Here is a 21,995-nt window from a genome sequence, read left to right as displayed (position 1 = left end):
ATCCTGAAACTGTCAGTAGACAGTCCATCCACAGATAAATATCACAAAAGCATCCAAATTGTTGCCTTCCAGCATTCCTTTGAAAGACTGTTAGGGCAGCAAAAGCACAAGGTGTCCCACTGCCAGCCTCTGGGGACATGCTGAGACCACACTGCTGATGCCAGCAGGTCTTTTGGGGACAAACTACTATTCTGCACCATGCTTGCAACAGAAGGGCTTGTCACTTTGAACAAATGAGTATCTTTATAAAATGACTACTTTATATTTTCTTCATGTCATCCAGCCCAAGATCTCCAAGTACTTTTCAGTGAGATCAAATTGGCACTAGCATCTGTGAAGTATTAAGCAACAGACCCATGGAGAAACCAAGGCAGTGTTTTGCTGTCATAACAAATTAAGAGTAAATCTAGAACCCCAACCTTGCCATGCATCTTGTCAGCATTGTCAGGCAGCCTCGGGCTTAGCCAGCTTAGTAAACTGATCAGAGAGGGAAACTGCTCCTTTGCTTATATTCATTCTAAGTTAGAAATAAAAATTAGCACCAAGAGAGAAGGGCTGCACAGTTTCTCCCAACTGCACTATTGACTTCAAATGAGCAGCAGTACAAAGAACTGGCTGTGTCTGAGGAGCAAAACTGGACACAAGTTAAAATTAGCTAGTTACTACAACAGCAGGACTCTCAATACAGATCTCCAAAATTCCCAGTCCTTTTCTCTATATTCCAAAACTTGTGTGTGTGTTAAACTCCTGAACCTTTTTACTTCAACTTCCAGAGATGCAGACCCCCTACATGCTTCCTTCTCCCTCCATAAACACTACAGTATTTAGAAAAATACAAAGATTCGTGTGATGAAAAAATGAGGCTCTAGTTCCAAACTCAGAGGGAGCCCAAAGGCACTGTCTTTTGAGGAACAAGTTGGACTTCTGCCTTTGAGGAAAGAAGCAGCTTTTGACTCCTTCTGCACCCTGAAACCAGCAGGAACTGCATCCCACAGTGAAGCAAAATACCACAAGCGTGGGTTTATACAGAACCTCAAGAGTTTGGTGGCAATGAGAACTGATTTAACTGCCTGCATCTCAAATCCCCTTGCTAATACTTCATTCAGTAGGAAAACATATGCTGAAATAGGACACCAGGAACCCAGTTGCACAGCTTCACTGTGGTTGCAGCTGCACATTAAAACCATAATGCCTCCTAAATTATATGCAGCTTTACTGTGCAGAAAAGAGTCTCTACCTGTTGGTACTGTCATTGTGGAACTCAAGACAGTCATTAGCATCTATCTCCAAGTACCAATTAACAATCCTGCTTATTATTTAATTGTCTTGTTGATTAATATGAAAGATAATGTTTATTTTCTTGTTTACATGCTATGATCCCTTGTTGAAATTATAAAAACTCCTCAAGAGAATGTCTTCAAAGAGCAATCAAGATATACATTAAATCCTGATGAAATAATTACTTCTGCAACAGATCTGGCTGAAGGAGCTCCTCTGGGAAACATGCATGAAAGAGAATGAGATACAAAGGACAAATTTACTCAGGAATTGTGTGTTCAAGCAGCTAAGCACTACACTCAATGAGTAACTGCACCCAAAAAGGCCAAGCTAAGCAAGGCATACAAAAAATGAACAGAAAATGCCACTTTTTAGAAGTACAGCATTTTTCAAAACCCCCTCAGTAGCACATTTGTGGGACATTTTGATAAGCAGATCCAAGATACTGAATCTGTTACTAATTACCTTAACTTCTGCACCAAGACAGAACCACTTTCAAACCAGTTCATTCTGACAGTGTGTGTAACCCTCCTGCCTCCCCACTGTTCAAAGGACAGTGGCATATGCTACCTAAAGCAATTAACTGCTGTGGTGCTGATAAATCCTCTTCCTGTGAGTCTGGAGGGCGATGATTTTACTAAGAAATTTGGCAAAGGGACTGTTGATGTCCATGTGAGATAACAGGAAACTGAAAGGAGAGGAACTGGAGTAGCTGTTGTAGAAAATAATCAGTGCTTTGATAGGCAACCAGCCAACTGCACTAATAATGATGTGTGTGATTCACAGTTAAAAAGCATCTCTTGTCAGGTAAAAGTGCACAAAGCTTAATTACAACCTCTCTGTGCTTGAATGCAAGAATGGCTTTGTCTGACATTAAAACAAGGTTATTTCTGGAGTTGGAACACCACAGAAAACTTGCAAAAGCAGTATCAAACAGCTTGCTGGGTTTGATTTTGTTTGTTGTTTTGGGTTTTTTTCTAAAAGGGAAAGGGTAAGGATCTAATTGAAAGCATAGGGCAATTCAGGCAAAACAAAACATCACTAGCAAACTGTAGACTACGAATATGAATTCAAGTAATAGTCATCCTCAGCTCCTGTAAAAAGCACAGTCAGTTCTTTAACAGAAAGCCAGTTGGGCAGCTCCTTTCACATGCTCTGCTTGGGCTCCTGGACAGGTCCAGGCAAAGAGCTCAACAGAAACACTCATCAATCCCTATGTGCTTCTTGCAAAACAAGCAATACACTTGGTGGCATGCCAGCCACCTACTCATTAGGCCAAAATATAGGCCAAGCTGGTCTGGACATGGGCCCAAATAAATCAAGCAGAATTTAACTTCACAAACCTCTTTACTTCAGTAAAATTCATGAGAGGATGCATTTACATGGAGCCAGTCCTGAGACACTCCAGAGCGCCAGACCTTCTGCAAGTCCTTATCCAACAACACATTCCTGAATTCACACTTAAGTTTTCAGTTGTGTCTTTTCTCCAGAATTCCTTTTCTTAGGGGGGATTTGTTCCATGGAGAGGTTGTAAAAGCTCTCCTGAACTGAGCCCTTTTTGCCTAGCACCAGAAAGAACTCGAGCTCATACCCGATCACTTTCTGCAGGGAGCTAATTTGGTGCCATGTCCGTTGCCTGACCTGCTTCTTTTTCTCAAGTTCAGTCTTGCACAGGAGGCCCTCACACACACTGTCAGCACCACAATGGGCTGCCTGACCTTGTTCAGTATCAACTTCTGTTTCCCCAGGGAAAATTATGACCTTTAGGGAATTCTACACAAAATGTAAACATTACAGTCATTTGGCATGTGCCAAACATTTGTCATAGCTCTGTTAAGAGTTTTACACTTCCCACCTATCTTCTCCTTCCCCGTTCAGCCTTCACAACCACTCTTCTACAAAACACTCTTACAAGGCAAACTAAACCCCACACTCTCATGCTTCTCTTCCAATTAAAGCATGAGAGACATCCATGGATATTGCTTTTACCTCCAGCTGTGAGATCTACTGTCTGCATTTTGCTTAACTCTTTCCCTCTTTAATAGAAGATGTCTTTTAAGATGCTCTGGAGAGTTCTTTCCTCATAGCAAGGCGTCATGGTAGAAAATAAAACTAATATATGGCACATGCAGGGGCACTCAAATATCAAATGACAAGGGACAGGCTCTAACCTGCTCTTTCCCCCACATGATTTACAGATTACTAGGTTTTCTGCCATGCATGGATGAGACCAGGGAGGAAAACCACAGCCAGATCAATTACATAATGCTCAGCACCTAGGGAACAAGACTGTGCAACAACAGCAGCTACAAAGCCTGCTCACTGAAATACCATTTTTGATTTTAAATTCTGCCTATGTTGTTAGCATGACATTTCAGATATTCTGATGTACAGCAAGCTGCTGCTAGCTTACACTCCCTGCACACATTCTGCACATTATAGCTGTGAAAGTAAACAGCACAGTTTAAATCCTTAAAGCACTCCTTCTGAGCATAATTTCTCCACCAAAAAAAAGAAAATTAGATTTGAAACTTCCGTAACTATGCAAAGTTATAAATTTTTTTCTTAAAACTTTGTGAATTTTATTAACCTTCAGAAGGAAGAGAGCTATGAAATATACTTTGGGACATGCACTACAAACGAGTCAACTGAGATAAAGTCAGAGGACTTAATGGACACACTACATTCATGGACAAAAGTACATTTTCTGCCAGAACTCAGAAATAGAACTGCAACTCCTGCTTCCCATTATTAAGCTCCACTGACAAGAATAATAAAAGAAAACTTCTGCACATTCATTTCAACATGACTCATTAAATATTAACAGTTTTAGTGTTCTTGGCCAGTCTTATCTTTCAGAGATCACTATCATTATTCACATTGTGAAAATGCTGAAGGGCTTCACTGAAAGGGTCAAGGCCAAACAAGTGTACAGTCCAAGCCTTGAATACCCTGAACTCTGGACTTTACACAAGAGTATGCTTACTCAAGACTTTTGGCGTGACCTTGATAGACATCATGGAAGTGATTTTTATCCTGATTCTGAGCCATCTCCTAGGTTTGGAAAATTATGGATGCAGGCTTACACTGAGAACCGGTCGACTTTAAAGCAAAGCTTTCCCAAACTTTCCCAGTTCTCAGCTCAACAAGGCATAAACCCCCTCACATAACCAATATCCCAATCTTTTCCTGCTGCCAACCAGTTCCAAAGGAAGCAGTGGGAAAGTCACAGCCTGTCATCCTATCTGCAGTTCCAGTTATTGTTTCCTTAATCACTCATCAAAACAGGCAACAAATAGACTGATGTCCTACAATACATTCTCCAGCACCCTGTCCCAAGCCTTCCACAACTCACAGGACAAACTTGGTTGGCATTATTGGTTTTTTTTTTTTATTGCTATTGCTGTTTGGTTTGCAGTTCAAAAATTAGAAAGGTAGCACAATGAAAAAAAAAATGCCATTGCTACACAAAATCATAAGCAAAATTAAAAACCAACAAGGCATCTGTTTCCACTAACAGCATTCACCTTGGAAAACACAATGTGAGCTAAAAAACATAATTTTAAAGAGAAAACCAGGAATGTCTAAATACATCATGAAGGCTTGGAAAGGACAGGCACCATCTGTATTTCTAGAGAAAATTTTATCCAAGAAGCCACTTATAAAGCATATGATAAACTTTGAGGGTATGGTCTCTTCCTCCCCCAAGCTTACTAGGTTCCTGTGATGGATGTACAACTTCTGGAAGACACAACACTTTCCCCACTTCATATCATTACACAAGTTCTACACCAAACCTTTGTTTGCTTAGCTGTCCCAGCAATGTTGCTGAGAATCATTGCCAGGAAGAACAAACAATTAATGTTCCTTATTTCTGTGTTTTGACTTCCTCAATAAATAATTAGTTCATCTGGATCACAATGCACAGCCTCAAACAATGGCATTTTTATAATGGGTGAGGGTAATAAAGTTTCAATAGAAACCCATTATTCTGAAACATTCCAAAATGTCAAACCATATTTAATATTTCGAGGATGTTACCTCACTTACACTGTGAGAGCAAGGATCTCCAATTCCAGACAAAGTTTATGCCTTGCCTCATGCACATAGCATAATCTTGCAATTCAAACTTGAATTTCAGCCTCTCATTTTGACCTTGTAATTTTCTCTTACTATCTCTTATTAAAATCAGCAAGCAGCAGTGTTGACATATTAGGAACATCACTGTCTCACAGTTTTTTACTAGACAGTTTTTAACTACTCTAACTCTTAGAAAACTCACATTTCGTGCCTCCCATTCCTTATTTTTCCCCCTACCTCACCAGTAGGCATGCAGAGGGGCGTATTTCCATCTCCTGCAGCAGCTGTTACCTGGATGAAAACCACTGCCACACTGTAGTCAGTCTTCTCTTTTCAAATCAAGAAGTCCCAATCCTTCCAACCTCTCCTCACAGGTCAGGTTTCCTTGATTTCTGACCATCCTTGTTGCTTGACCCCAGCTCTATTCACAACTTCACGAAGTATGGAATAAAGGCTTTGTGCATCAGTATAATCAAGGCTCACCTGAATTCAGGCACAGTACAGACCAGGCAAAGCCACTTTGGGACAAACTCAAAACAATCTCCAGAAGATGAGAAGCTAAAACAAACCTGCAAGGTACTCCTGACACCAGAAGAGCTCCCTCAAGCTGTAGAGAACCAAGAGGTGGTCCCTCCATCAGCTGTTTATTAACTAAACAGAAGCAACCAATCCAACCCACATTCGAGCTTTCAAGCAACTTGCATACAGGTATCCAAGAAGAAATTTCCACCACACTTCTCTGTAATTTTTCCCCCAGTTTAAGAAACACCAAAGGGCAGATCCTCACGAGCACTGTCAATTGCACTCCAGCCATTTTTCCTGCTCTCCCAAACCAGCGGCTTCTAAGGTTGCTGCTACAAAATTGTCACTTCCATGTTCTCTTCAGCTTGTAGATGTAAGATACTTTTCTGGCCAAAGAACATTGCTTCAGCAGCCAGAATCAGCGTTGAGGAACTGACTTTATATATATATATATATATATATATATATATATGTATACACATATATATCTAAATATATCAGAATAACAGCTAGTCACAGCAGCCTGCCACATACCATTTCCAGCTCTGCTCACTAAAGATGTTAAACAAAGCAAGAGCAGAAGAACATATTGCTGCACTTCCACACTCGCTGTTTACAACTCTACCATATGACAAACTGCTGAAAACCTGTGTAGGTTAATCTTTAAGTAAGCAAGACTGTCAACACTTAATACAGAAATATGTCAGTTCCCAGGCTGCACACTGCATGGATAGCTGTGCACTGAAAATACAGCTACCTGAATGTCAGCAATATTTCCCCACTCTGTTTCATGAGCTAACTGAGCTAAAGCAGCCAGAGCCACATCAATCTAAGCTCACTCCTTAGGCAAAAAAAAGTTGGACTTATTTGCCAGCAAGACACAGATGCATGAAATAGTCAGGTTGAGCAAAATAGAATTCTAGTCTCGTTTGTATTCTGTCAAAAAAAAGTAAGAAAGACATTTTTAAAACTACAAAGTAATGCACCTGAAACAATGGTGTTAACTAGCCCTTCACTATTGAAATAAGACTTAAATTGATTACTTAATTTTGCATTGCAGTATCAGCTCCTGGTGTACAAAAATCATTCTGCTCATTCAAGCTGCTCCAGGGAAGAGGTAGATGTATTTACAAGTGGAAAAGATGAGAGATAAAATACATGACATGGCTAACAAGGGCTCAAACACCAGATTCAAACAAATATCTGACAGGAAAGAGAAGGACCAAAAGAGAGGAAAATTCTGTATTTCCATGCTCCTGATTGCATATAGCAGTCTGAATACAAGTTACCATCTGTGAATACAATGCCTTCTTTACAATAAAAGCTCTGAGGTGGGTTACATTTTCCTGTCACCTTCCTTTGACCCAACACACCATCCCCACAGATATACCTTTCTCATCAATTCCAGATCCCTCAGTTCCATATTTTATTGCACATCTAAAAAATCCACAGAGAATCCATTCCCACTTCAGCTGGGTTTTATTTCAGATGCTTAGTCAAAGGCTTGACACCTATACTGCCAAGCAAACAACTTCTCAGGGGGGCATTTACTTATTCCTACTGTTAGTGAGTTAAATGGTCACTGACAGCACTAAATGATGCAGTGGAAATCATCCAAGTACAGAAGTGGTATGCCTACAATGAGTATTTTTAAACAGAGGAGGGACACATGGGCTTCTAAACCCAGGGTTACTATGATTTATTTAAGTGACATCAGTTCTGAAGTGATACTTCTCAGAGGTATAACAGGCTGATACTGCAGCGCCCTTTAAAATAGCACTTAGCAGGAGAATTTGAGATGCATGTTTTTCCATCACTGCAGATGGAGAGATCTGACTATTTCTGACCCAAAGATGGCAACTTCAAATTTCAGTAAAAATGAGCAACTCCTGAAGACCTGCTTGAGACACATTATCACACAATATTCTGAAGCTTGCCCTGAAGTCCAGAAACCTTCACTAATAACATTTAGATTAGATTTATTATATGCTGATTAACATCCATTGAGTCCTTTCCTCCAGAGGGCAAGTGCTTCTTAATAAGTGTGCTCCAACACTGAGGACACAAAAAGCCAAACAAAGCAGAAAGCAAACCCAATAGCAGCACTAACTAATGATGAGAGAGATACTGGCTAAGCTTTCTGAAATGTCGTGCCAAAAGAAACAGCTTCCATACTCCAGCAGGAAGGATGAAAGAAAGTTTTAGAAAGCCAAAATTCAGTATTTCATAGAGAATTAAAAAGTAGCATCAGAGTCATCCTGCAGTTGACCAAGCACTGCAGCTATAGTGCTGGTGCATTGTTTTGGCTTGACATTTTATTTTTGTAATAAATGATAATGTGGGATGTCTTGTTTTGCGACAAGCACAAGCAAGCAAAGCAGTTTAGCTCTGAAAAGAGACAGTGACACTTCAAAGTCCATCTGCCCTGCAAACCACATCCTGCACACCATAAGCTGAATGTTAGAGTGACTCCAAGTTAGCCACAAAAACTAAATACTAATTTAACCATCAGTCTGATTTAAAACTATTTCACCTGCTAAGTCTCTCTGTCTTAACAATGGTATTAAAATAGTTAAATATGTTACTGGAAGAGTCTGAAAGTCACTAATAAAGTTGTAAAAACAGGTGCAAACTGTCAAATTACATCCCCACAGGAAAGTCACCATTATCATTTTACCTATGGAATGCTCCGTTCCCACTGCAGAAAAACCACCAGTGCAGCTGCCACTGCTGCCAAGCTGAGGAGCCCCAAATAACGGAGTCAGAGCAAGCGCTGGTGTTCAGGAGTCCAGGAACCAAAAAAGCAGGCAGACTGGGAGGGCTGGCCTGAGGGGGAGGCAGGAGAAGTTCTCCTCTTGACAAGCTAGGAAGGGCAGAAAGAAAGGGAAAATCCAAGGGGAAAGAGAGATGCTGGTAGCTAGGCAGCAGCGAGATTCCATACACTCAGGAAAACAGAACAATCAAGTGTATTCAGCGGGGGATTCAGGAAGGAGAAAATAAAGGGTCATATAGAAAAAAAAAAGAAAAAACCAACTAAAATTAAGGGAGAAAATATTAAGTCCAGGTGAGCAGGAGATCCAAGAGAGGACAAAGCAAGAAGAAATATCTGCATGACTCCAGCTTTTCCTAGTTTAAAATCCACTGACCACCATTTACACCCATAAATAAATGCAAACCTTAGTAGCTCTGAAGACATATATTCTCCCCTACTTGTGAGTACATCTGTTTTAAATTATTCTTTTCTCTTCCTCATGGGCATCAAGAATGCCTCAATATATAGAGCTAATCCAACACCCAACTGCTGCAACCACTGTCTGCACTGAACCACCTACAGCAGCTCAAAAAGTCACATCATCTGGGAGGGCTGCCTCTGCTGCTCCAGAACCTCTTGTATTATCATTCATCAAGGCACTCAGGGCTGACAAAAATCAGACTTCCTCAGGTGTGGCCTCAAATTATAAAGATCTTTAAGGCATTTGGTCAACAGAGAATACTGGAAGTGCTTTGTTGTGCCCCAATTCTGCTTCTGCTCTCAAGCTGAAATTAAGACCTAGAACATCCTCTCCAAAATCCTGACCTCATCACGTGGTCCCCACATTACTAGATCCATTTTTCCCTCTCTTTTCTTTTCCCCCTCTTGTGCCTCTTCCTTTTCATATTTCTTGCCAATCTGGTTGGCACCAGGTTCCCTCCTTGCTTTATTCTGCCACCTCCTGCACAGTCCAACCTGCTCCCACACAAGTCCTAGAGCCTGTGCTGTCCAACAGAGGCTTCTCCTTGCAAACATCTCCCTGACACTGCTGTCTTGCATGATCTCTTCCATACCATGATCTCTAACACTCCATGCAGGAGCTTCATCTTCCAAGGCAGTAACTCCCAGATGCCCAGTCCTGCTTCACCACCCAGGTCCCTCTGAGACTCTGTCAAACCCTCACCATGGGCTCTCCACCTTGGCTGATCATTCAGTGCTTCACCCCTCTAAACCAACAGGCATACCCTGACCCCGGATCTGCTGCCCTTTGGGACCTTTTCATGCTTTGCATTCTAACTCAGCACTATTCATTTCCAAACTCTACTTTCCCTCTTCTCTCAGCTCCTCCAGGTTCCTCACCTCTCCCTTTGCTGAACCACAGCTCAGGGTCTCATCTCTGCCCTGCCAGCTCACAGTATCACAGATGAGCTGTTCCTAGCAGGGAGCCTGGCTCACCACATACCAATAATGCAGTGTGTAAATGCATGATGCTGTATTGGCAGTGATACATGATGTTCTGCTGTTAAACACGCTGTCCTGAGAGTCATTTGTGCTTCCAAGAACAAAGCCTAATAAATTCAGGCTTATCTCCTAATTTATCCTCCTCACGTGCTAACATGAAATGGGATATACCTAAAGCATACACTCTGTGTTTGTCCTTAATTATAGGCAGTATTATGCTGCCACAGCAACTAGGAAAGCTTAAGCTGCCCTAAGTGACACAAGATACTGCACAAAGCCTCACACCCCGCTCCATCCCCTGTCCCCACACCACACTGTGAGACCTGCAGGTCACATTTGCTCTCTGGGGACAAGGAGCAGCCACATTCCAGCAGCGTGGAGCGGCATGGTGAGACAAGGCCAGCCCCTGGTGACACCTGCTCCCTCTCCATTTGCACATCTGCACATCTTGCTCGCCCTGCCTCCATGCAGAGAGGAAAAGGGGGACAAGAGGGCATCCCCTCTCCAGCCCCACACATCCTCCTGCAGGGATCAGGCTGCTCCAGTCCTCTACTCTAAATCCAGAGTAGGGACTCATTAAGGAAGAAACATTAATTATAGATCTGGCAGCCCCTGAAACAGCTGGATGCTCCACTTCATCTGCACATCTACAGCTCTTCCTCAAGCTGCAAATTTCTCAGCCACCGTTCCTGAGCAGTGCCCAAATGGTAGCAAGAGAAAGAGGGGCTTTTGGGGCATTTAACAAAGAAGGGATGGTGCACTGAGGGGCTGCTGGGCTGCATTAATGCCATCACATCCCTGAGGAGCCCTGCAGCTCCCATCATACTGCTATGGCACTGTGAAACAGGGACAAACCATGCAGAGGGTTTGAGCAAAGCAGCCCTAGTCAGGAAGGGCTCACACCCCACTTTCTGAGGTAACTAGTTCCAATTAAATTTTCCCACATGACATCAACACAGGATTTCTTGGGCGGGTGTTATGCTTACTGAGGAAGCTTTAACAAGAGACTCTTCTTCTTCTCTTGACCCATGATTCATCAAGAATTTACTGTGGTTACCTGCAACTGCAGCAGGGGATTTCTGTTTCAGCCTCACAGACTAGCTTAACTACCACAGGTCAGCACAAAAATCTCTAACTCAGGATCCAATGAATCACAGATTTTCTTCACCTTTTGATGAACTACTACTTATTCATAACCCAGTTGTTATCTGTCAAAGAGATTTAATTTGTGCCAGCTCTGCACAAAGCCAGGATACCCATGCACCCCAGTAGGGTACTGAGCAGAAGTTTACAGGTGTTAAATACAGGAAACTGTGAGCCACATTATAAGCTTAGCAGAAATGTAATTCTTGCTTTTAACAGGACAGAGAATGACAGGCTGAAGTGATTTACCTAGAAACATCTTAAACATGGCAACTTATTACAAAAAAAAGTTCTTTTTTTTTTTTTTTTTTTGCTTTTTTTCCCTGCATTAAATTCTGAAAGTACTGATAGTCATAGAATAATCAGGTTTAACAGGTTAGCAGTAATATATGCTTCAAGTGTTCCTAATACATCATAATCTTCTTTCACAGAATTTGCATCACTGTCAAAATGAACTACTGATTTTCAGTTGATGCTTTTAACATGTTTCTATGGTTACTTTCCAAGGTCGCATCAGAGAAGCCTGAACAGCAGTTCAGAAAGACAAAAGGCATTTTGCATCTTTCACCATATTAAATAATTTATGAAAGTTAAGACATCCTCAAGGAAAAAAAAAATCATAAAAGAATAGGTTCTGAGGTTATTTTCTTTGCAACAGTTTGAAGCACAGCAAAATCAATATCTCTACAAAAGCTTTCAAGATGAGACTATTTGACTAATGTTCCATATGGTACAAAATGCTAAAGAACACATTCTAAGTTTAGATCTATATGCACAAGCCTACATGAACTGCATGAATGGACTTTAAAGCAAAATGTGGACACCTGATTTGCTGCCAGCAGCTTCATCTTTTAAATAAGGCACTGAGGCATTGTCTCAGTATACTACATTTAAAAGATGCAAAAATAAAACTGAAAAAAATGAAGTAAAGCCAGTAATGCCAAGCTTTATTATTTCCACCATTTCTTATTCAAAGCCACACAGATTTCATCTGTCCCCTAAATGTTACAAATTTTGACTAGTATAATGAAAGCTTGTACATAAAATATCTGAATTCTCTGCCTACCACTACACTAGATCAGAGTTTATTGGAACTAATTGAAGTGTCTAAGGCTTGGAACAAAAACACATTAGTCATTTAGTGGTTGTGCTAATATTGCTATGCCTTTCCTGCAGTTTCATTAGATACAAACTGCTTCAATACCCTAATCATATGCTCAGTCACAGCACAATCAGGACACAGAGTACTGACAAGCTGTCCCACCATGCCTAAAGCTGATAAGGTGCCTGCTCTATGAGTAACCTCAATTATTGACTGTATTTTATGGTCAATCTAATGACCAAATGCTTATCAGTGAACCATCAGGTGCCTGTAATAGGATAGTGACCCTTAGTTTATATGTACCATTACTGCTCATTAGTGAATAATTAGATTCTTTAATCCAAATTCACAGGCATTAAAATATGATGGAATATCCTGACTCCAGTAAAAGACAACTATGCTTATTTTAACTCTTCAGATGTTCAATTACACTACTCAGAGATTGTATATTTTGTTAAGAAAATCTGCTTTCAAAAAGCGTATCATGTGCAATGTTTTATATCATGCCTAAATTGACACAGCTTTCCCAAACATGCAGGAGGATGACGAGAAAGGAAAGATAATGGGTGTGATTCACCACTGTGATTCTCTGGATTTATTATCTTAAATGGTTTTCATCTAGGAAAGCCCAGCAACATCGCAAGTAACTTAGAAACCTGAAAACTAACAAGTGCTATGTTTGGAAGATTAATTTTTCAAACAAAAGCAGGTGGATACAAGGGAAAGGAGTTGCAACTGCACAGTTATTTCCCCCTTCAAAGGCACCAGTCCCACAGCAGCAAATGCAACCCTGTCAGCAAACCAGTTTGAAAAGATCAACATCAAACAAGGCGAGAATTTTAGAAGAGGGACTTAATGCAGTTTATCTTCTGCTCAGTGCTGCTCAGGGTTGCTTGCTTAGATACATATTTCCTTCTAAACAGTTTTGATTCCTCCTCGCTGCCCTGTCACTGCTCAAACCTTCCTTCCAGCTCGAGCACTGAGGGCAGGTATCCCCGCTGTCCAAACACCACAGCCCACCCAGCTGCACAGCCACTGTCACCAGCCACCAGCAGGCGGAAATGGCACCTTAATGGTGACAGCTCCATTTATTGGGGGGTCTTGATTCTTCTCCCAAGGGAGTGGTATTTTCTTTTTTGTCAGAGAGACCATTAACCTCTTCCCAAGTGCATGCTTATTCTCCTCTTTGCTGCCCTTCTCCTGCCTGATTTTGGAAACACCATTTCCTCTCTTCCCCCGCTGATCGCGTGACAAGAAAACCCAACTTGGCTATAAAGCTTATTACAGCTTTATAACAAAATATGCCAATATTTACTTAGCTGCAAGCATAGCCCACAGAAGGGTCCTACAACTGTCTCACATATTTTCCCTTAGCAATATAAAGTTTGTTCAGGCTCCTAACACAAAAAACCCACCAGGAAACAGGTGTAAAGTGTGGAGCACTAGGCAAGGCACAGTTCATGCCATACCAAGGGACAAAGCCAGCTGCATTCTTCTTCAATCTGAAGAATGCAAGAATAAACTTCTCTTGAAATGTAAGGGTGAACTGGGAGTCTCTTCACAGCCATCCATGAACTTCAGCTGTGCTTTGTGCCCTTTCTCATTCTGCCAGTGACCTACTGAGAAGCTCCATTTTCTGCTAAATCCTCTGGTAACACAACCACTGAGTAATGTCTGGCAATTTGCTTGCGTGACACAGTCAGATGTTAATCAAAGCTTTCCTCCTTCGGTGACAGATCACAGTGAGGAAAAAAGCTTAAAACTGATTTAATTTCTTAATACGCTTCTGTGTGCTGTCTTTAATATTTGGCTTTGATTTTGAATACTTAGCGCTTCTCTGCATTTCTTGGTAATGAATAAAATACTTTTTTTTTTTTAGAGCAGAACATAATTAAGCTTGAAGAAATTAAATATGACATTCAAATGAGAAAGAGCTTTGGATGAATATGTAGATTTGGGCTGCACATATGCTTAAAAAAATCAGTGCATTCCCTGCAAAGAATATCTTAAAGATACTCATTTTAACCATGGGGACCTCTTATGACCAGGTATCCTTTTTGTTGCATCTCTTAGCTGTTGTTTTCCAGTTGAGGACATGAACCCTTTGTCCTGTCTTCGGAGTTTGTGACCTTACAAACACAAAACTGATTCTCATCAAGGAGCAAACTGGAGTTAAAAAAAAAAAAAAAACCACACCACTAACCAAAAAAATCCAGCATGGATCTCCCTTCCCAGGCATGAAACAGTCCACAAGCAAGAGTGTAAGGGTGTTATTTCTGCAAACAAACAGAAACTCCAGTTTTAATGTGAAAAAGGCATTTATATGTGGCAACCATGTGGAAACCATGTCACAACCCAAAAGCTAGTTGTGCTAGGACCTGTACAAACACAGTGAATGCTGTTTCATGAAAAATAAGATTGGAATACTTCATTCATGTGGAAAAAAATGTATCTAGTCTTGCTGTGGCTCAGAAAATCACAGATGCAGTTTCCACAAGCACCCTATGAAGTCTGTCTTCCAAAGTAACTAACCCTGCACCCAAATACACTGTACATTAACATATAGGCATATTTTTGCTGAGCAATTTTATTTCTAAGGCAAAACAGCCCTTTTAACAAGCCAAAGTTTCAACCACTGCACTCTTACAAAAGGAGGATGTAAACAGCTGAAGGTCCTCAGTAGACTTGGTCAAAGAAAAGCCAATGATTTGCAAAAAAATAAATATATGTGTGTCTGTGTGATTGTCAATATATTAACTGCTTTTATTCCTGTAGAGAATAAGAACAAAATCTGCCAGGCTCTGCATAATGTGAGTTAACACACTGGCCTTGCTATGAAGTTCAGATTTCAAGTGGCTGAGGAGTTTCAGTATGGAAAAAAACCCAGCAAATACAATGAATGGGGACTACAACATGACACTACAGCCATGACTCTTCTTCCATCTCCAGGTGCTTCTTGAGAGAGGATTAGCTGAACAGAGAGATGGAGGAGAGACAAGTGCAAAAGAGTCAAGGCAGGGATGACCTTCTTCCTCAACAAGTGCAAGGCTGGATGGTGCAAAGAGAAGGAGACCAGAGTGGAAGGGTTGAAGCAAAGAAGCCTGAGAGCCCATTTACTGAACAAAACCCCCCCAAACTGGTGATAGCCATATCTGCCAGTATGTGTGTCATCTCTAACTCATCCTCGAGGATTTCCTCCTCTTCCTTTCCCCTCCTGCTGAGAGGACTGCATGCCTTGAGGGTGGAGGACTCAGCATGGAAGCTTTGATCCATTAAGGTCCCAATGGATGGCAGAAGAGTCAAAAGAGAAGGAACAATGGGAACCTCTCTTGAGGTTACTGCCAAAGCTGGGGCAGCAGCCTGGCCATGCCCTTGTACCCATCTGAGAATCTGCTCAACCTATTTACAAGTGCCAGGGATCAATGATGGATCGCTCTCCCCCACAAAATCATTGTGACATTTTTTTGTTGTGTTTCAACAATAACAGAATAAGAAACAAAAGTGCTTTGTGCACAAAAATTTCCATCAGCTCTGTCCATCAGTTAAAAAATTCAAGAGAATCAATTTTGAATATAGGAAACATGGGTAGGGAATAAGCAACGTACTAATGGGGTTTTAAAATGTTTTAGCCAGCACAGAGCTGCTAAAGCTATAAAATTCTGCTTCACTCAAGGAAAAGACAGATTCATGAGAAGCAATTAGGGCCTGATCCAACATACAATGATGTCATTTGCAGTCTTGCTGCTGACTTCAAGAATCTTTGAATTAAGTCAATGACACTCACTTCACAATAAAAACAGAACTGAGTTTTGCCGACCTGTGACAAAAGCATCACTGAGAGAAAATATTTTGGGTCTTGTTTCATACTATTAGGCACTGATTTCTTTCTCTCAGTTTCAAGGAAGGTATTTTATTTTCTGGCTTCCCCAGAAAGGGGAAAAATCTTTGCCTCCAAAATTTTTCTTATGACGTACAAATTAACACTGAAATAAATCCAAAGTAGATTAAGCTAAAATCATATCCACAATATGAAATACAGTAACAAAAGCTGTGCTGCAGTCCTACCTAAATATTTTGAAAAGGATGCATCTGTCCTTGCATAGGTAACTGAACAAGAAAAGAGATGTGTGAGCTTCTCCCTTTGCCTTTCTTTTCCATTCCCACTGATTATTTCAGATACCTATCTTTGAATGAAACAAATCATCTTCTGCAGGCCACCATTTCTCTTTGTTGATTTAAACCCACAGCACAGAGACAATCCCCTAACTTACACACAGTGCTCTCGGGGCAGTCATTTCCCAACCTCAGTGTACAGACACACTGTGACATGCAGGCATTTGACACTCCAAATCATTGTACTATGTTCTTTTAAAAAAACAGAACTTGGAAAGTCAAGCTCTTTCTGAGGTCAGATTGTAACTTACAGTAAACATCATTTATTTAATGGTATAAAACATCTTAAAGACCAATGAAAAGGAAACAATATAATTACCATTGTGATTACATTCTGCGAGGGATTCTCTGCATAAATTTTACTTTAGTGCCATTCACAGACATACGCTTTTCAATATTGTCTCAAAATATGTTCAGTTCAGAATTAAAAAAGGAGTTGGAATGCAAGTACAAAGCCCTGAGTTTTGTTGTTTTAAGTACCATCTGCTTGACAGTGTATTACATTTAATCAACATTGCTAATTACAACAAACATCCAAACAAAACTAACATATTCTTGTTATAAGACACCAGAATGGGGGTAAAAAAAAAAGATTGTTTTGGGCTATTGCTAAAAGAAGAATGTCAAACTGTTTTAACTGTTTCTACCAACCATGGAAAAACTTTTATTTGGACACATAGGCCAAGCTACTGTATAAAAAATACCTTTTTTTTAAATCTAGATCTGAGAGAAAAAGACTTGTTACTTCAGCTTTTGCTCCAAGGAAATCTACAGAATAGCAGACTTGTGGTGAAGATGGCCATTAAGGACTAGACAAAGCCCAACACAGGTTTCCTTGGGTTTTTGGTCAACAGAGGTTCCAGGTCCCCAGACCTGGGTGTCCCCATCCCATCCCTGCTCTCCAGCAGCAGCAGAAAGCCACAGCCACGACCAGGTGACCACCTCCACCCCTCAGCAACCAGTACCTTGGCAAAGACTGAATAACATTTCCCAGCTGTCTGAAGACCCATGAGCAGTCATGGAAACCAGAAAAAGAGGAAGTACCTTATGAAGAAGGAAGCTGCAGCCGAGGTACCTGCCGAGACCCCAGCTGGAGCCACCACGCTCTGGGGCGCGGCCGTGCCCGCGGGGTCGGCGCTGGGCTGCCCTGAGCTGGTCTGAGCACTGGCAACATCTCGGCTGCTTTCTGGTCCTGCTTCCCCCTGCTAAACATAAAAACATACATACAGGTTAGTACACTTTAATACATGGCCATGACAGGGAAAAATTTCACACAGCACTTCCAAAGCCACTCTTTGCAAGGGAGAGGGCGAAGATCAGCGGCAGGTGAGGAGTGATCACGGGGACAAGTGTACCACAGTAGGTTCAGCAACAGAGAAAGTCAAAACCACGACCGCAGAGAGGAGCAGAAAAACACAGAGAACCTTTGTGAGGAGTAATGCACAGTTAAATAGCTTGACAGGCATGAAGAAATGGAAAATGATAAGCAGAACCCTTTTGTTTTACAGTGTTATTTGGGAGCTAGCAGAACTGTTTATCTGGTTCAGTTATGACTGTCAAGAATTATTTCTCAGTGGCACATCACCTACAAGACCTATCTGTTTAAGAGGAGCTAACCAAACAGTCACACTTGTAATATGTTTCCACATGAACAACGCCAAGAACTAAATAAAAGAAAATTGATTTTTTTTGAAAAATATATACAGCCCTGTTTTTCAGTATTATTTTTCTTAGCAGCACAAGTGTATAACACTTTTCTCCTGAAAACCATTCCAGTGGAAGAACAGGAGAGACTGGACATGCATCTTCTCCAGCAAAAAGCATTTGCATTGTCTGAGACACAGTTTGGAAGGGGGTAATTGTTTTGAGATTTTGCCAAAATTTTAGACATCTGTATTGTGAAATTGTGTCAGGTCTATATCTTTATGTTTAGGCCACCAACTCTTTCAAGTACTGAGCTCAATTAAGCCCCATCAGTCAAATGCTCATTGACAGTGCTGGGAAGCCTCTTCTCTTTTGGAAGAACCTGCTCTCTGTCTGGGAGTCCTGAAGATTTAATTAAAGATGACACCACAATAAATATTTGTCAAAAGAGTTAATTGCTTCATGTATGATAATATATGATGTTTCTGTCATCTGAAATACTACTTTGACATTTCCAACTAATTAGCTAAAATAGATTCCAGGAAAGGAGACAGCCTTGTAATGAAGCGCAAGCACAATTAGGTACTTCCTAGGATGCCACCAAAATTTAAATTTTGAGCTGCCATAGATCATGTTTTACAACTATAGATATGCAGACATGGCAATAGGGCACTCCCAGTTACATACACACCCTCAATTTTCTCATACACTGACAACACAAATAGAGATTTTCTCATGAGAACTGAGGCAACCCAGTTATTAGGCACCAAGGGAAAAAACTTTGCCACCCAAGTAGTGCTCAACTGGTGTATGAAAGCCTGTCTGGAGTTTCATCTGGACTCATTCCTATAGGTTGAGTGCTGTAGTCCCAGTTCCCAACAATGTCAACAAGAAAAAAGTGCACCCACCTCTTTTGAAGGTCTGCTCTTTCAAGATTAGTATTATTATCAGTATTATGGAGTGGCTGAGTAATGCTTTAGCATAGAGTGCTACACAAAAAAAGTACTTTTATAGACCTGACCAAAGAGATCAGAGTCTGAGACACAAAATTCATTCATGCAGATTAACTTAATCCTACTGAAGCTACTGACACTAGAAGCCAACCTGGAAACTTTGAACAACCCTCTGCAAAACCCTTCACTTTGTAATGCAGGAATCTCATGAGATCAGATTTCTCTGTGATGAAAACGGAATGACCAAGCACTGCTAGAGATCAAGACAGGCACAAAGAAATTGTGTGGAAGGAAAAAGTACTTTAAAAAGGGAGTTTGTCCATCTTATCCATGATCTACTGGCAATGACAGCCAGGAACAGAGAAGGTTGGAAAAGGATAAGAACCACTCACGTGGTTAATTGCTTATAACTAAGTGATGGAGTAATGAACCTTGAGGGGGTCAATAGAGCAGGTATTTGATCATTAATGCATTGAAGCAACAAATGTGTGGTCTTGACCTGTACCAGTCACAGAAAGAATATGGCATGTGGAACAACACGCAGGTGGGTAAAATCCAGTGACATCTGAAATTCTGAGTTACATGAACTGACACAAAGCGCTGACAGCAAGTGGAGTTTATAGGGATTCATCAATTTACAAATTAAAAAAAATCAACACCATAACCTCTGGAGCCAGCACATGGAGCCTAGAGAGTGGCACAGCAGGGACTGCCAAGCTCAGCAGCAGTGGCCAGCAAGAGGAAGACCCAACCTGCAAGCCCTGGCAGGATGACATGTGTCTGAAAAGTCCCCCATGTTCCGTCAGGGAGACAGCCATAACCCTCTGCCACATAAGCTGCTATCTCAGATTCAAAATTACAGGCTCAAGTCAAATTGCCAAGACATATTTCTTCACTCACTTTCAACAGGGGCTACACTAGACAAAAGACCTTGACACAAAGAGAATTGTGTTCAAGCAACATTTTGAAAAAAAAGACAGGAACAGCAACATGTTTCTAACCAATCACACTAATTAATGCATACTCTAAATGATGGCATGATCTAAAGCTAAATATGAAATCTTTAGAGCTAGCACAAAACTTCATGGCGTTTTACAGCAAACTGTAACAAACTTGTTAGAAGTGACTGGAATCTGTTAATAGATCAATTCCTGTAAAAGCTATTCACGCTTAAAATACAAGCCATGTGTAACACACATTCCTTTTACATCACTTTTTTATTTCTATGAGAAGTTAAAAGCCTACATTTCTACGAGACTGATGATTGTGCACATATCAGGCATGTAACTTGAAATACCCAAATCAAACCTGATATTTCAGATGGCAGATGGTTAATATGCTTTCCAAATCAATGTATCTAATTTGGATAAATGTGGCTATTCCCACATTAAACACATTTGAAAACTCAAACTGTACTTTCTTTTTCTGTAAGTTTTATTCTCAGTTTTGTGTGAACATAAAAAGAGGATGAGAGGAAGCCAATAAGAAGGCACTGATTCTTGTAAAGGAACAAAAAGTGAAGGTATACAAGATAAAATCATCAGAAGACTAAGGCAGAAGAAAACCCATATAATTTTTATGGTCTTCAACTACCCAATTAATATCAAACACAGAGGTAACGTCAGTTTTGCTGACGGATGAGAGGATGAAAAACAACAAAAGTTCTTCCAAGTTTAGGATTAATTTCAAGGACTTTTTGCACCATTCAAAGGTGACAGGATTTTCCAGCACAGCCACATGCAGCTCGCCCTGAGAAGCTACCTCTCTCAGGTGATGAGGAAGGCTCAGCTGTGAGGAAATTTGTCAGGTCCAGGTCATTTACCCTGAGGCAAGAAAACTAAAGGCAAGTAATGGGACCCTCCTGGGCCTGGACACCCCAGATTACCACATCACAGAAAAAGAAAGGGGATTGATTTTTTTTTTTTTTAAACTAAATACACCTCCCTTATCTCAACAAATATTTTTCTGAGGACTGTGTGTGGAAAACAGAATTCTTTAGAGGAATTTGAACAACTTTTGACTTTTCTAAGTGTTTGAGTCTGCACAGAGAGAAGGCTCCAGACTGCAGCTGAGAGGGAACTGTGCTTCTCCGTTTAATGAATTTTCATAAATCATTAATGATCAAATGCAGAAAGTACAACCTTGTCACTACAAAGTGTTACTGACGGCACTGAATATTTAAAATGTCATAGGTCACCACATCCAGAGATTTGTTTCAATTTTCTCAGAAAATATTTGCTGGACAAAAGCCATTGGTAAAAACCAAAAACCCTTTGGAAGGATGCTAAACCTCAAAGGAAGACTTTCCAAAAGTGCTCTATAGGATCCCGTCCCTCTACTCTCTCCAAAACCACATGAAAATTGGCACCAGTAAGAGCACAGCAAGGATGACATTTGAAAATGTCACACCAAGCATTTTGCACATGCAGGAATGAGCAATATCTTCGTGCTTCATGTCAGTGCCTGTGCCATGGACAGGAGGGTTTTGGGACCAGGTCCCAGCACCCATCCTGAGGACATGGGGACAAGTCAGCCACACTGCATTCCCAGCTGGCAGCATCCACACACCCAGCTGAAGCTGGCAGGGCCACAACAAGCAGTTACAGCATGAGTTGTTCCCAGCTGAGAGGGCCAAAGCCTGGGGGAAAGGGCAGGATGAGATGGAGGTAACCTGACATCCTCAGGCTATGGAGGTGGAAGTGGCCTGGGCAGAACAGGGGCACCCCCTGTCTCATCCCCAATTCCCAGCACACGAGCTCACTGCTGTGACTAGAAGGCAGGAAACATCTGCCCAGGTTTAAGCAAGTCAGACTAGTCCAAAATTACACTATAAAGAAGTTGGCCCTAGATAAAATTTCCAGATCCACAGGACTTTGTCTGGCCATTA

General features: G+C 41.1%; 1 protein-coding gene across 1 annotated transcript in view; it reads right to left on the bottom strand.

Moving 5' to 3' along the window:
- The window catches only part of KIF26A (kinesin family member 26A), a 95,412-nt gene that overhangs the window by 30,586 nt on the left and 42,831 nt on the right, over window positions 1-21,995 (bottom strand). Inside the window, exon 4 of the mRNA XM_041399427.1 lies at window positions 17,556-17,716. Coding sequence (XP_041255361.1) covers window positions 17,556-17,716 — 161 coding nt within the window. The remainder of the gene's footprint in view (window positions 1-17,555; window positions 17,717-21,995) is intronic.

Source organism: Onychostruthus taczanowskii, unplaced genomic scaffold (assembly GCF_017590055.1).
Source record: "Onychostruthus taczanowskii isolate IOZ18803 unplaced genomic scaffold, ASM1759005v1 scaffold1, whole genome shotgun sequence".
NCBI lineage: Eukaryota > Metazoa > Chordata > Aves > Passeriformes > Passeridae > Onychostruthus > Onychostruthus taczanowskii.
This window is presented reverse-complemented; position numbering and strand designations above follow the sequence as displayed.